This window comes from Staurois parvus, unplaced genomic scaffold (assembly GCF_062004578.1).
Source record: "Staurois parvus isolate SC_StPar_1 unplaced genomic scaffold, SC_StPar_1.0 ptg000648l, whole genome shotgun sequence".
Taxonomy (NCBI): domain Eukaryota; kingdom Metazoa; phylum Chordata; class Amphibia; order Anura; family Ranidae; genus Staurois; species Staurois parvus.
The window spans coordinates 4,769,690-4,785,935 of record NW_028318444.1 but is presented as its reverse complement, the minus strand read 5'-3'; the positions used below and the strand labels follow the sequence as shown (position 1 = coordinate 4,785,935).

The following is a 16,246-nucleotide window of genomic DNA, read 5'->3' as shown; positions in this document are numbered from 1 at the left end:
GAACTACAAGCTGTCAGCCACAAAGGATGTCGGTATTCATAGTTGATTCATTCACAGAACTCTGTGAATGTATGATGCGGCCATGTGGGTGGAGCCCAGCACATCCACGCTCCTGTAAAAAAGTGACAGCTGGTATGGGGAGCTTCTCCATGTACTGCTGTCACACAGAAGGCAGCAGATCGCTGAGCAACCGGCAGGAGCAGAAACATGTTACATGTTCTACCCTAAAATGGGTGGAACATGTAACATGTTCCCGAAGGTGAATTTATCCTTTATCCCTTTTGCTGCTGGGGCCATTTTTGCATTTTGTGTACACATATAAACAATCATTTTAGGCCAGACGATTACTGGCATGATATGGGTTCTCTGCCAGTTCCAGTTATTAATTCCTTGTTTTTTAATCCCTTGTGTCCAGAGGAAGTGCATCCTCAAATTAGTATTCTACTCCTGTGTGCCAAATGCTTCTAGCTGTAATTAATGTGCCCCCTTCACCCTCCTCCAGCCAAAAGGTCCCCAAATTCAATTAATGTATTCTCCCCCCTGTTTACAGCTACAAATTCAATTATTGTGTTTCCTTTCCTGTCCATCCTGTCTCGTGCCCAAATGTAGTACATCCCCAAGCAATGCCTTACTTTTTGTGCCAGAGGAAGTGCAATTAGTGCCTTTCTTTCCAAATGTTCCCTAATTCAATCAAGACATCCCCTCCATTGTCATCCAAATGTCCACAAACTCAATCAAGCCATCCCATCCATTGTCATCCTGCTAATGACCCCCCTCCACCTCTCCTCCTGCCCCGTGGTTTAAGAGGTCAGTGCTGGTCTCTCCCGACCATCCATTCTGCTGTGCAGCCACTGAGGGATCCCAGCTGCAACGGGACCAGGGGCGGACTGACCATTTGGAAACTCGGGCACTGCCTGAGGGCCCGGGGTCAGTAGGGGGCCCCATGAGATGCCCCTGGTACTTTTTTCAAAGGATTTTTTGAGTTTGGGCAAGGACACAGGGGCCCCATGATCCCCTATTGCCCGGGAGCCCCATGAGTTGTCAGTCCGCCCCTGGGCGGGACTCCAGTGGCCAGACTCTGCCTGAGCCCCATTGGAGTAAAGGGGACCCCAGAAGCCACATCAGCTCTGCCTGAGACGCCGCCAGCTCTGCCTGAGACTTTCACATCAGCTCTGCCTAAAACTTTCACATCAGCTCTGCCCGAGACGCTGCCAGCTCTGCCTGAGACTACCACATCAGCTCTGCGTGAGTGTATGCTTCCCCTGTGTTATCCGAACTGTTTATGAACTGCCTCCTACCTCCCTGTTGGATTGCAAACTGCTGTAGAGACTTTAACTTTGCCCCCCTGGGGCTGGATTACAAAGTATTTTGGGCTCTCTCTCTGCACTACTTCCCATTGAGTGACTGTTGTCTGTTTTAATAATGCTTTAAGTGTTTGCCATCTGCCTTGTGTGTTCTGTCCTGCCTACCCTCCATCACAGTTACGTAATCCCCCTAAAACATTGTATATTTTCTAACAGCAGACACCCCAGAGAATAAAATATTTGTAGTTAAAATTTTTCCGTCACACATTATTAACACAAAAGTCTAGGAAATGCAAAATTTCAGTAAAAATCACACTTAAAATCATTTTAGGGCACAAACAGCCAATAAATTGCCCATTTTTTTGGTAAATATAAGAGATGAGGTTGTACCAAGTAAATAGATGCCCACATGTCAATTCTTAATTTGTGTGCGCTCATGAAACGGCGACAAACTTTAGTACTGTAACGGGGTTTGCTCGGCAGCAGGTGTGTATGACCCCCTGGGTGAGTTCACAACACAAAACAGGCACAGCAAAACAGTAGTTTTGGTGAAAAAACAAAGGTACAGTTTATTTACACTATTTACATAAGAAAAAATATCAAAACAAATAGAAACATGAAAATAAATCCTTGCCAACTTCGCCACTTCCTATACATAAAGCTTCTCTTGCTATCCACTAGGTGCAGCCTTGTGCTACACCCAGTCCCTATCTCCCTGTTATTCAGAGGCTAGGCACACAGGCATTTGTCTTACTGCACAGACAGATATGATGCTCCCCAGTCTACTCAGGCACAGAACTGGTTCCAGGATGAAGCAACTCACTAAGAAGTCTGGGATGTTTTATAGAGGCCCTAATGAGCCCACTACCTTCAGCTGAGCTCATTACCTCACTGCTTAACCATTAGCCACCCGGCCTATAGCCGTTTGGCGGCCGCAAAAATGCTGTAGCTTTCCGGGGTGTACACCATTTGGCGTCCTCCCGCGCATGTGCAGTTCGCGCGGTTGCTGAGCCACGCAGCGGCGCGATCTGTCACCGGCCGTGTACCTCGGACACGGCCGATGACAGATCTGAGTACCGGCCCCCGTTGCCAGTACCATGTGACCTGCTGTGACCAATCACAGCAGGTCACATGACAGTTGTATACAATGGATGGCTTCATTCATGCCATCCATTGTATACTAGTGCCTAGCTGTGAATGGTCACAGCAGGTCACATGCACATGTCCTGTGAATAGCTGTGGCCAAATCACAGCTAAGCACAAAAAAAACCCCCAAAAAAAACCTGAATGAATCGATGTCATTCAGGTAAATGCTTGCTTATAGCAAAGTAATTCTTTGCTATAAGCAAATTGTGTAAAAAAAAAAATACTGATCACTTCCCCAAAGTAGTACAATGTTACTATGGTAACATTGTACTACTTTGGTCATAGTAAAATATGAAAAAAAAATCTTAAAAAAAATTAAAAAAAATGTAATAAAAAATTAAAAATAATAAAAAAATAAATAAAAAAAAAATATTTTTTTTTTTCATACTGTCACCAGTCAGTGTCCCTGTCATTTAGGGGATATCTGTACTGTTCTGACATTCTTGGACCTCAAGAAATTAGATTGGCTGTCAGTACTTCAGGACTGATCAATATTCAGATCTATACCATAGTTTGTGAACTCTATAACTTTCCTACAAACTAAATAATACATCCTAATTTGGGTTATTTTCACCAAAGACATGTAGCAGAATACATCTTGGCCTAAATTTATGAAGAACAATTATTTATTTGTAAACTTTTATAACAGAAACAAAGAAAAACGTGTGTTTTTTTCAAAATTTTGGGACTTTTTTTGTTAATTTAGCAAAAAATAAAAACTCCAGCAGGGATTAAATACCACCAAAAGAAAGCTCTAGTTGTGTGTAGAAAATGCTAAAATTTTAGTTTGGGTACAATGTTGTATGACCGCGCAATTGTCATTCAAAGTGTGAGAGCGCTGAAACTGGCCTGGGCAGGAAGGTGTAAAATTGCCCAGTATTGAAATGGTTGAGGGCTCAGCACTTCCCCCTAGTGGAACAAATCCACATAGAGCCTAAATCTCGGACAACCTGCCTACTGTCACAGTACCCTATATTTTTTTTTAGGCAATACTTTTAAAGCCTCCTATAGGTTATCAGTTTAATGGTACAGCAGAGGTCTGGTACTAGAATCTTTGCTCTCATTCTGGCGTGCGTGGCAATATGTAACACATGAATCGCAATAGATGTTTTCATGCGTAGGTACCCCGACATGTGCGTTTACATTCGTATGTGCGTATATGTGGCGGTGCCTCAAATTTTTCATTTTGGGGGGGGGGGGTTATGTGCTTGGGTGGAATTTGAATTTTTTTATGATTACATTTTTTTTTTTTTTACCTTTTACTTAACTTTTTGTTGTCATCACATAGGGGATAAAATGTCCCCTATGTGATTCATTTTGGTGACACATTCTCTATATTGAGACATCCAGTGTCCAAAAGACCACTTTTATGTGCTCCATTATGTGCACAGCGCACTGCATTACATTCTTTCCCGGCCAGTATGTCTATGGGGGGGAGTCAAGAGGGGGAGGAGAGCGGTCGTGTGTCTGCTCAACTCCTTCTCCCTGTTGCACTTGCAATACTTATCCCGGGCCTGCAGATGGGCAAGTGGAGTCCAGGGTACATGAGGGAGGGGGGGGGGCGCACGCAGGGGCCCAAAAAAAAGCAAACCTGCTGCTTATCCGCAGCAGGGCTAAACGAAAAGAAACACCTGCCTGGCATCCGGAACTACTGTACATGTCCCGTGAGTCAGACAATACAAATTGCGCACCCCTGAGTAAGTCATAACAAGGATTCTAATCCACCCCCTTGCATCCAAATTAAAATAAATTTTTGGCAGAACATACACTTTAAAGTGATATGAAACCCTGTCATAGAGCTAGTCCCTCCCACCCCTCGGTTCCTGCTTGCCACCTCCCCCAGCATCCTCTCACTCTGCTGCTGCCAGGAGTCTGCCCCCCTGCTGAGGAGGCATCCTGCTACTCTGGCTGAGCACCAGCAAGACTACCCCCCTGCTGGACCTGCATGGGGATTCGCCGCATTCAGGCTCCCCTCCTGTCGCCCCCCTCCCTGTCTCCACAGGCACAGAGCTCTCCCGTATTCCATGCCCGCCAGAGACAAAGACCGCGCTCCCAGTGCGGGCCCAAAATTGAGGGGGCGGGGCCCGTTGCCATGGTAAGCCAATGCCAAGTGCAATGAGAACACACCTGGCGGGCCCCCGGTCTTGTTCATTGCTGGTTGCTCCCCCTTTCCTGCTGTTGAGGAAGGTCTGTGCTGCAGCCAGGCCTCCACTGACACCCCCTTTTTCACCAGCCTTCTTCACTGCAAGCTAGCTACAGACCTCCCAGCCCTCATCCCCTTCCAGGCTCTCCCCTGCTAGCTGCTGAGTGAGTTAATCCCACTGTGCCCGTATCTCTGCCTGCGTGGACTTAACCCTCTGTGCCCTGATCTGCATCCAGTGATTGGATTAACCCCGTGGTTCCTGGATCTCTGCCCTGTGTGGACTTAACGCAATTCTGCCTGAAACTCTTGCCCCTGCAGTGCCCCACCGCTCTGTCCTATTGAAGCCGGTGGACTATCGGCCCCCTGTTTTCTCATACTACCATCCTGAGAACCCTACTGTGTCACTGTGTCGTGTGTTGTTCTGTGGACTAGCTGTTTGATCATCTGTAAACCTACGAAACTCCCCAATAAACGCCCGCATGTCTGGTTCCGTGTGATCTGTTTTCATGTGCTCTTTCTCCGCTCCTAGTTCATTACAACTGGTTGGCAGCAGCGGGACGAGAGCGCTCGAGATGGGAGTCTGCATACAATGGACACAGAAGCCCCAGAATATCGACACTGGATAGTGAGCAGCTTACAAGGAAAGGCCAGAATATTGTGCCTCAAATACAGGAAACTTAATAAGATCAACTGATCCAGATGCTGGAGGAAGCCAGCCAACGGCAACGGGAAGGATCGGGCACGGATATGGGTCAAGCAGTCTCGAGGGAAGACTGACCAGAGCTTCATGGTACAAGCAGCAAGAGCCCTTGGGCTATATGGTATGAGGAAGAGATGGCCATTCTTGGAAAGGATGCTGCCACAGAAAGGAAGCTTGCGTCCATTGAAAAGCCTCAAATAAAGACAAAAAGAGCGGGAAGCCGCAAAGAACCAAGCAGCTGCTCCTGTGCCTGTCCCTGTGGCATGGGAGGCCCGGAGAATATCCAGGAAGGACTTTAAGCCCTACCAAAAACACATCGGAAATGTGGAAGGGTTCTTCAAGGACTTTGACTATCAATGCAAACTGTAGGAGGTCCCACCTACAGACTGGACTCACCATGTGGTAGGGCTATTTGATGGGGGGGCTGCATGTGGCCTACCGAATGATGGACCCCCTCAAGAAGCAGAACTATGAGCAGATAAAAAGGCTGTACTGGACTACTACGCTGTATCATCAGAGTCATATTGGGCCCAGTTCCGGACTAGTCCTAGAGACCTCCTTCAAGATGTTTGTGCACAAGTTGTCCTTAGCATGTCGCCGTTCACTGGAAGGGGAGAAGGCAACCTCCCCTGAGCAGATCATCTAGGCCATCCTAAAGGAACAGTTCCTTTTCAAGTGCTCGACAGTGGGTGCGGGAACGGAAACCTGTCACCCTTGAAGAAGTTGCAGCCTTAGCGGATGAGGCACTCCTAATTAACCCACAATGGAAGAAGCCCTGCACTGGTACCCTACATGCCTCCCCATTGCTGGATGGGCCCCCAAATAGTGCCAGCACCCCTGCTCCCACCTCGCCCAGCCACCTTGCAGCGGGTCCCCAGACCGGCCTTAGATAGGCATTGTTTTGGCTCTGGGCACACTGGTCACTATCAGGTCAGCTGCCCCTCCAAGAAACAGCCTCTCGGACCTAGCTTGCCCAAACCAGTACACTATGTGGATCTGTACCAGGCTCCCGAAGACCAACCTCCACCCCCTCCAGACTGGAGTTCCAATCCCACGGACATGGACACCCCTCCAGGACTCTTTGGCCTACAGCCTGTGGGAGCTCCTACCCCGAGTCTCCAAGGAAAGCACCTGCAAGAGGTCACTGTGGATGGACAAAAGATGGTGGGATTCCAAGATTTAGGGGCCTTCCTCACCATTGTGGGCCCCTGAGTGGTTTACCCTGACACTTTCCAGCCTGGCCCTGGGATAGTGATCCAACTAGCCAGGGGCACCATAGGCTTCAACACTCTTGCTACTGTCAATCTGGACTATGGCTTGGGGACTAAATGCTGCAATGTGGGAGTAATGGGAGGACTGACTGGGGATGTACTTCTTGGGAATGGTGTGGGTGATCTTCAGTGTCACTTTGTTGAAGCCGTCACGTGAAGTCAAGCCCACCAGGAAACCACTAAGAGGAAGGAGGCACCCCAGCATGTGGACGGAACTCTGCTACCTGCGGTGAGTGACTCATCCTCGACTGCTGACAATACTGGGGTGACATGGGATCAGGACAAGTTTCAATGGGACTTAGCCACCGACCCTACTCTGACAAGCTTCTGGGCCTGGGTAGGGCTGACCAGTCCTGGAATTGGTAAAAGAAAATGGGTTGCTGTACCGAGTTCTGGAGAACGTTGCCGAGGGGGGGGGCCCAGACGTGGATAAAAAGCTGATAGTGTCCCAACAATACCCAACTGCTGCACCTTGCCCACGACATGGCTGGGCATCAGGGAAAGCTACAGACAGAAAAGAGGTTGACCCAGGCCTTCTATTGGCCTGGGATGTCCCAATTGGTAGCTCGCTACTGTCGCACCTGTGATTCCTGTAAGCGACATGAGAGAATTGGTGGCCTTCAGGCCCCTAAACAGCCCTTCCCCATTGAAGAGCCGTTCCAATGAGTAGCTATTGACATTCTGGGACCCTTAGCTTTCCTGAGCAAATCTGGAAGGCAGTACATCCTGACCATCGTAGACTATGCTACTTGTTATCCCAAAGCAGTATCCCTGTCCAGCATCACAGTACCCAAAGTTGCAGAAGCCATGGTTACCGTCTTCACATGAGTGGGCTTCCCCACCGAAATCCTATCAGCTCAGGGACTCAGTTCATGTTGGACCTTAGATATAATATAAACTCTAAATATCCCTACGAAAAGTATCACTCTCACCCTTGAAAGTGTAAACAAAATATAAATAATATCTTTTCGATACTCCCTCAAACACGAACTTTACAACCCCCACCAGTGCAAAACATGTAACAGCAAATGTCCACATATAAGTCCAAAATAAAGTGCTTTTCCATAAATAGTGCTTTTTCAAACGTTGAGGACTACTCCACTTTGCTGAATTTCAATCCAGGAACCTCAAATCAGGATACCTCAAAAAAATATAAACTCAATATAGTGTATTATCATTACAACAAAAAAACACTCGTGAAAACTAAAAGTGATTCCTCCTGGACTCCCACCCGTGATAAATCAACACTCCAAAATGTGATAAAGTGCAACACTCCACACCAGTGTTACCATCCAGATAAACTAAATACCATTACCCTCTCATGAAAAGGACGTACAATACAATTTCAAACCGGAAGGAGCGGCTCGGCCATCTTGAATACTGGAGTTCAGCTATATGGACTGTGGGAGAGGATGGACGCTGGCATTCTTTATGTAAGCTATGAATAAATTTGTGAAATCCTTTTATATACTTCATTGAGTCTTGTATTATCTGCCCCTTTTGAGGAACGGGGAAGGTGGATTGGAAGCAATAAGAAGCTTCCGAAGAAGGGGAAACTTTGGACTGCCTGGAAGGAGTTTTGCTTGGTCTGCATTGGAAGAGGGTAATAGTATTTATATCACAAGAGAGATGGCACTATCTCATTTGGATGCATGTGATTTTTCATGAGAGGGTAATGGTATTTAGTTTATCTGGATGGTAACACTGGTGTGGAGTGTTGCACTTTATCATATTTTGGAGTGTTGATTTATCACGGGTGGGAGTCCAGGAGGAATCACTTTTAGTTTTCACGAGTGTTTTTTTGTTGTAATGATAATACACTATATTGAGTTTATATTTTTTTGAGGTATCCTGATTTGAGGTTCCTGGATTGAAATTCAGCAAAGTGGAGTAGTCCTCAACGTTTGAAAAAGCACTATTTATGGAAAAGCACTTTATTTTGGACTTATATGTGGACATTTGCTGTTACATGTTTTGCACTGGTGGGGGTTGTAAAGTTCGTGTTTGAGGGAGTATCGAAAAGATATTATTTATATCATGTTGGACCTTGTTCAGTCCCTCTGGCAGACCTATGGCCATACAGACCACCCCCTATCACTCCTAGACAAATGGACTGTGTGAACGCTTCAACAGGACCCTGAAGGCCTTGCTATGGGCCTTTCTGAACAAAGAGCCAGACTGGGAAAGATACCTGCCCCACCTCCTCTTTGCCTACCAGGACATACTCCAGGAATCTACTGGATTTTCTCCCTTTGAACTGCTGTATGGGAGGAAGGTCCATGGCCCCCTGACCCTTCTGAAAGAATACTGGGAGGGTCAACTACCGAATCCTGGGGTCCCTGTGGTGCCCTATATCCTGGAACTGTGGGAAAGGATGGGACAACTAGCCGGCCTTGCAGCTGACCATCTCCAAGCAGCCCAAGCGCAGAAAAAGACATGATATGACCACAAGGCCTGCACCCAGGAGTTTACCAAGAACCAACAGGTCCTCATGATTGTCCTAAATTCTCAGAACAAACTTCAATCCCCATGGGAGGGACCCTTCCAGGTCATTAAAAAGGTGAATGACACTAACTATGTTTTTGGACTAGATGATCGGGGGAGGCGGCAAAAAACAGTGCATGTCAATATGATCAAGGAGTACCATGACTGAAACCCCCCTGTCATGGCTGTCTGCCCGATATCATCCAAGGATGATGAAGAGGCCATGCCAGATCTCCTGGAAGCAGTGCGCCATCCAACTGACATATACCAGGTCCCCCTGAGCCTGCAGCTTAACCCAAGACAACAGAGGGCCATGTATGCTGTCATGGGCCAGCACAGTTTAGTTTTTTCTGCCCGGCCTGGAAAGACCACTATCACCATGCACCATGTGGAGACCCGGCCCCTCCAACAAGCTCCACATCATGTCCCCGAAGCCGTTAAGAACATTATGAAAGAGGAACTGAATGAAATGCTGGATCTGGGAATTATTCAACCCTCTCAAAGTCCATGGGCTTCCCCTGTTGTTTTTGTCCCAAAGAAATACAGCAGCATCCTATTTTGTGTAGACTACTCAACGATCACACAGTTAGTGATGCCTACCCAATGCCCTGTATCGATGATGTACTGGATCATCTGGCTAGAGCCTGCTATGTCACTACCCTGGACTTAAGCAAGAGCTACTGGCAAATCCCCTTATCCGCAGAGGGTCGGGAGCACTCCGTCTTCATCACCCCCTTCAGCCTGTTCGAGTTTCTCAACATGCCCTTTGAAATTAAGAATGCCCCTTCCAGTGCACGGTGGATGAGATGCTGCAGGGCTGTCATGACTTTGCCTGTGCCTACCTTGATGACATCGCCATCTTCAGCAAAACCTGGGAAGACCACCTGCAGCATGTAGGCCTTGTCCTGGACTGAATTGCAGGGGCCAGCCTCACCATCCGACCAGACAAGTGCCAGATGGGGATAGCGGAGCTTCAATATTTAGGACACCTGGTGGAAGGGGGTAAACTGTGCCAAGAACCGGCTAAAATAGAAGCCATTAGGGAATGGCCCATCCCCCAGACTAAGAAGCAGGTTATGACTTTTCTCGACACTGCTATCTATTATTGCAAATTTGTTCCTTATTTCAGCACGATTGCAAAGCCCTTCATGGACCTCACCAAGAAGGCCATGCCCCGTAATGTAACCTGGACCCCGGCCTGCCAGACTGCTTTTGACCTGCTGAAAGAGACCCTTTCCCATGATAATGTTCTGGCAGTACCCAACTACCAGCGAAGATTCCTCGTGCAAACCGGCGCCTCTACTTATGGGCTGGGGGTCATCCTCAACCAGGTAAATGAGGAGGAGTACCCTGTGGCCTTCCTTAACCAGAAACTACTGGACTGGGAAGTCACCTATGCCACCATAGAGAAGGAGTGCCTGGCCATAGTGTGTGCATTGAAAAAACTTCAACCCTATTTGTATGGCCGGGCGTTCACCATTCTCACAGACCATAACCCCCTCACCTGGCTGAATCGGGTCTCAGGGGATAACAGCCACCTCTTACAATGGAGCCTAGCCTTACAACCATATAACTTTACTATCCAGTACCGATGGGGAAGCCAGCATCAGAATTTGGATGGGCTGTCTCGTCAGCAAGACCCCCAGTAAAGAAATGCGGTCCATAAGTTCCTCTACAGGAACCTGTTGAGGCTCCCCTGGCAGAACTTGTAGAATGGAGGGGTTGTCACAGAGCTAGTCCCCCCACCCCCCGATTCCTGCTTGCCACCCCCCCAGTATCCCCTCACTCTGCTGCCACCAGGAGTCTGCCCCCCTGCTGAGGAGGCATCCTGCTCCTCTGGCCGAGCGCCAGCAAGTCTGCCCCCCTGCTGGGCCTGCATGTGGATTTGCCACATGCAGGCCCCCCTCCTGTCAACCCCCCTTCCTTGCTCTCCAGCGCTCTGTGCCCACCAGAGACAAAGGCCGCGCTCCCAGTATGGAGCCAACGTTGAGGGGGGGGCGGGCCCATTGCCATGGTAAGGGAGGGTGCGGCCCGTTGCCATGGTAACCTGACGCCAAGTCTCGGGTTACCACGGCAACGAGAATGCACCCGGCTCCGCATATAATGCCGGAACAGGCCCCCGGTCTCGTTCGTTGCTGGTTGCTCCCCCCTGCCTGCTGTTGAGGAAGGTCTGTGCTCCCCAAGGGATTTGCCACCAAGTACTAAGTCATGTTTTGTGAAGGAGATCAAATACTTATTTCCCTCATGAACATGCAAATCAGTGCATAATTTGTTAGACATGCATGTCTTTTGATTTTTTTGTTGCTATTCTGTCTCTCAGTGTTACAATACACCTACCATTCGATTTTTAGACTGATCATTTCTTTATAAGTGGGCAAACATTCAAAATCAGCAGGGGATCAAATTCTTATTTCTTTCACTGTATAGTGAATGCAGGGTCCTGGGTTTAGTAACACTTTAACACTACTTCCCCAAGACAGTAATTAAGGGTAAACCTTGCTAACAAAACCCCACATAGTAGTAAAACATGACTGAGGTTACATTCAAAATTAAAACAACATTTTGGCAGAACATACACTTTAAGCGTCTGGTTTCCTCCATTTGAATTTTTAGTAAACAGACATTTATGGACATTTGGTGTAGTTACTGGAATCATTGTCATTATTCACATGGACTATTTGTATGTTTTGTTTACCTCAAATGGCATTAGCTGTTTTCTTAAGTGATGCATTATCCCCGAGTTTACTTAATGCTTACCCACTGACTCCAGTATACAAACAATAATCTCAGTGTCTAAAAATCTCGTAGAGTACACTGGACAATGGAAAACTTCTAAACTCTTTGTAAATGTTATTCTGGTCACTTATCTGAATCCAGATAGAAATATGCATTGCAATGTAGTATCCAGTGACAGAAATAATGGCTGCATTTTGCATGAAAGATATGACAGCAGGCAGCGCGGGCCAGGTCTAATAATTGTAACTTCTGAATTTCTAAAACTCTTTCAGACATGCAGCCAAGAGGTTACATATTCCCCAAAGAGTCAGCCTGGAAAGTCAAGCTCATATTGCAGCAGTAGCTTGTTTTCTCCACCCATTCCAGCTCTCGGTCTATTTAACACAGCACAGCTTATGTTTCCTGGCTTTCAGTTCAGAGCTGTGAGAGTTCACAACCTGCACTTACTCCTCTCAGAATGAATCGCATTGTGCTGCTTGCCTTGGTTCTTACATTACTGGCCACATTGGTCACTACAGCCAGGTATCCGTACCAACAGGTCTTGCAGCACAGCCGGATTCGAGGCAGACAGCATGGGTAAGAACCTTTTTTTTTTTTTTTCTTTTTCTTATTTGCTTAGTATTTTCTGATTTTCTAGAAAAATGTATGTTTAAAGTTCTAACAATAAAATGCAATTTTATATCATGTGGTTTTTATTCTCTTGTGCCGGTAAGTGGATTTTAATTTTGCTAGCGTTGATGAATGAAAGTATACATCTTCGTATCATAAATAGGTGTATTACAGTGGTTATTCGCATTTCAGTGAAACTCTATCACTTTTAGGTGTTATTTGAGGGACTCCTACATAAGGAGAAAACAGACATAAAATGTGATTTTCTCTGATTTCCGTAATTATGTCTAGCATTGTCAGTTAGCATAGATGTTAAGAGTTGCTCACTGCTGATGTTTTGGAATTTAGCAATAATTTTGAAATCATTACTATAAAATGTAATTTATTCATATTAAAGGGATGATTATTATTATTATTAATATTATTATTAGTATTATTATTATTATCGCTATTAAATTGTCTGCCTACTGTTTATGCTTTAGCCCTAATGTGTGTGCCGTACAGAAGATCATTGGGTCAAACAAGCAATATTACACAAACTGCAAACAGTGGTACCAGAGAAAGATATGTGGAAAATCAACGTAAGTCTTCTTATATCAAGATATTCATTGGCTGACAGTAATTTTGGAATGTTGCACTGCATGCATACAGTATATTAGAGTTCGGTTGGCAGTGTTTGTATTGGCAGCGTCTGAGTTATGAATGGTGACATATCACTTTATGTGTACCAGCAAGCCTGAGCTGTATTGTGGGGGATTCGTGCTACTGTTTGCTGACTACTGGGTGTTAGGGAATTTGGATGTTAACTGTGGAAGTGCAGCAACCACAAACACCATGCTAATGCTAAAAGTTTCACTGCCAGTCAAACCGCTGACACTAGGCAAGTAATAAAAGTTTAGTGAGAGTGTAAATATGAATATGCCACCTATGTGGGGTATGCCCTTTATGAAATGAACTATGGCAGCAACTGCATATTTTACAAAAGAGATGCTATACCCGTGTTTCCCCGAAAATAAGACACTGTCTTATATTTTTTTTGACTCAAAAAAACACAGTAGGTCTTATTTTTGGGGTAGGTCTTATTTTTTAAATGTCCAGGTGTGGACAGGGGGTGCAGAGGTGAGCTGCAGGCAGTTGTGGATGAGGGTTACTATGGAGAGGGCCAGTTGGTAACAGCTGTGAGCTGCAGTCAGGTGTTGCAGGGGTGACTTGACAGGTGAGTTTCAGACAGGGTACAGATATGAGCCACAGACAGAGTGCAGGGGTGAGTTGCAGACGGGGAATGCAGAGGTGAGCTGTGGCCAGGGGGTGCAGAGCTGAGCTGTGGCCAGTGGGTGCAGAGCTGAGCTGTGGCTGGGTAGTGCAAAGGTGGGTTGCAACCAGGGGTGGACTGACAACTCATGGGGCTCCCGGGCAATAGGAGATCATGGGGCCCCTGTGTCCTTGCCCAAACTCAAAAAAGTCTATGAAAAAGGTACCAGGGGCATCTTAAGGGGCCCCCTACTGACCCCGGGCCCTCAGGCAGTGCCCGAGTTTGGTTAGTCCGCCCCTGGGTGCAACTCAGCTCACCTCTGCACTCCCCAGCTGCAACTCACCTATGCACCCTGTCTGCAACTCACCTGACTCAATTTACCTCTGCAACACCTGACTGCAGCTCACCTTTCCACATCCACATCCCCCCTCCACTACCCTTATATGGTTAGCTAGCTTTGCAAAACACAGCTGTCAACAGCCTGCCCCTCTCTATAGTAACTCCCGTTCCGGGTCCTATCTTTCCCACATAGTGCACCAAGCGCACTTACTCACCGCTCCGCCTCTTCCACACTGGCCAGTGATCACCCCAGGGGCATTGGCTTCCATGCATTAGGCTGCAGGAGGAGATGCCCCACCCCTAAACACACTGCATACTGCACCCGCAGATATCTGTTCCTTCCCTGTCCCACAGTGACTACAGAGGTAGGGAGGTTCTGTGGGAGCAGATGGTGCTGTCACTTCAGCCACGCTTCTGTGTTTATAAGAGACAGTAGGTATGGGTGTGCGCAAGGCCAGTGCCGGAGGTGGCGGAATGGCGTTCCGCCATGTTCCAGCTGAAAAAAAGCCCTGATCACAACTAGTTCTTATTTTCGGGGTAGGTCTTATACCTTAGCAATTCCCAAAAATAGCACTAGGTCTTATTTTCGGGGTAGGTCTTATTTTAGAAGAAACAGGGTAGTATTTTCAGATCTCTTACAACAGTCAATATAAAAAGACAAGATTATCAGAATAAATCTGCTGGGTTGCTAGCGTTTTATTAACCACTTGCCCTGCAGAGGATTAAGCCCCCTTCCGAACCATTTTTCTCATAAATTTAGGTCAAAATGTATTCTGCTACATGTTTTTGCTAAAAAAAATCCCAATACACATAAATTAATTGGTTTACATGGAAGTTATAGCGTTTACAAATGATGGTGTATATAAAATAATTTTTTTTTGTCTAGAAATGGCAGCGATCAGCGACTTATAGCGGGACTGCAGGACTGCAGCGGGTATTCTGATACTGGAGGGAACTGACTTGGTGTCACTGACATCCCCAGTGACACCAACATAGTGATCAGTGCTAATAAAAAGCACTGACACTGTACTAATGGCACTGGGCAGGAAGGAGTGTGTTGTGTGCTGTTTCACTATAGAGGCTGTGTGTGTGCATCGCTGTAAGCACACTGCTTTGTAGGCTCTGCAAAGCAGTGTGCAGGAGCTGACAGGGGAGAGATCTGTACTGTTTATATACAGGTCTCTTCCCCCTTGGAGATACTCAGAGATCACCGGATGCCGGAGAGTAATCACCAGCTGCGACCCGGTGATTGACAGCTGAGGCCGTAAATGGCGGCGCGGGTAGAGCGCGCGCGCGTGCCACCTGCCCGGAGCTGCAAAATCACGTACTGTACTATGTAAGCATGTTATGCAGAGCCATACAAAGTAGTGTGCTGGAGCTGACAGGAGAGAGATCTGTATTGTTTACATACAGGTCTCTCCCCCATCAGTGATACTCGGTGATCACCAGATACTGGCAGGGAATCACTGGCCGGGACCCAATGATCAAAAGCTGAAGTCGCCAACGACCCCTCTACCCGGAAATAAAAAATCACGTATATATACAGTACGTGATTTTACGCACCCGTGCTGCCCTGTAGCAGTATTTCTACTATAGGGCGGCGTGGAACTGGTTAATATTCAACTTAGTTTTTACTTTCCTCTTGTAATGTTTAAACACGAACTCTATAAAAAAAACTGTTCTTGAGGGGTAAGTTTACCTAAAAGCAATATTTGTGTTATAACTGTCCCAAGGTTTCTTACGTCACAGATATCTCCCTGACTTTGTTCTTGTCCACCTGGGAGTTTTGAATGTTCTAGACAACCTGTGTAGGACCTCCTATTGCATTTTCTATGATATCAAAAAAGTTCAAGCTCCAGTAGAGACAGTGGGGCTCACTTATATGAACTCACTTATATGAACACAACAAGCTTGAAGGCCCAGGCAGAGATATCTCTCCAATAGGGTTCCCATGAGATATAGAAATTGTCAGGTGGTTTAAGCTTCCATCATGCATTAAAAAAAAACAAAACAAAACAAAAAAAAAAACCTGAAATATATTTTTTTTGGTGGACTGACTCTATGGGATTGATTTACTAAGACTGAACAGTGCAAAATCTGGTGCAGCTGTGCATTGTAGCCAATCAGGGTCTGACTTCTGCTTGTTCAATTAAGCTTTGGCAAAAAAAAGGAAGCTGATTGGTTTCTATGCACAGTTGCACCATATTTTGCACTCTCCAGTTTTAGTAAATCAACCACCCCTTTAAGTCTACAATACCCACA

The 16,246-nt window shown here is 46.5% G+C and overlaps 1 protein-coding gene across 1 annotated transcript in view; it reads left to right on the top strand.

The window, feature by feature from the left end:
- Positions 1-12,182: 12,182 nt before the first annotated feature.
- Positions 12,183-16,246, top strand: part of TGFBI (transforming growth factor beta induced) — a 130,689-nt gene continuing 126,625 nt past the window's right edge. The window contains exons 1-2 of the mRNA XM_089694081.1: positions 12,183-12,360; positions 12,876-12,974. Of these exons, the coding sequence (XP_089550207.1) occupies positions 12,242-12,360; positions 12,876-12,974 (218 nt within the window). The 5' untranslated portion in view covers positions 12,183-12,241. The remainder of the gene's footprint in view (positions 12,361-12,875; positions 12,975-16,246) is intronic.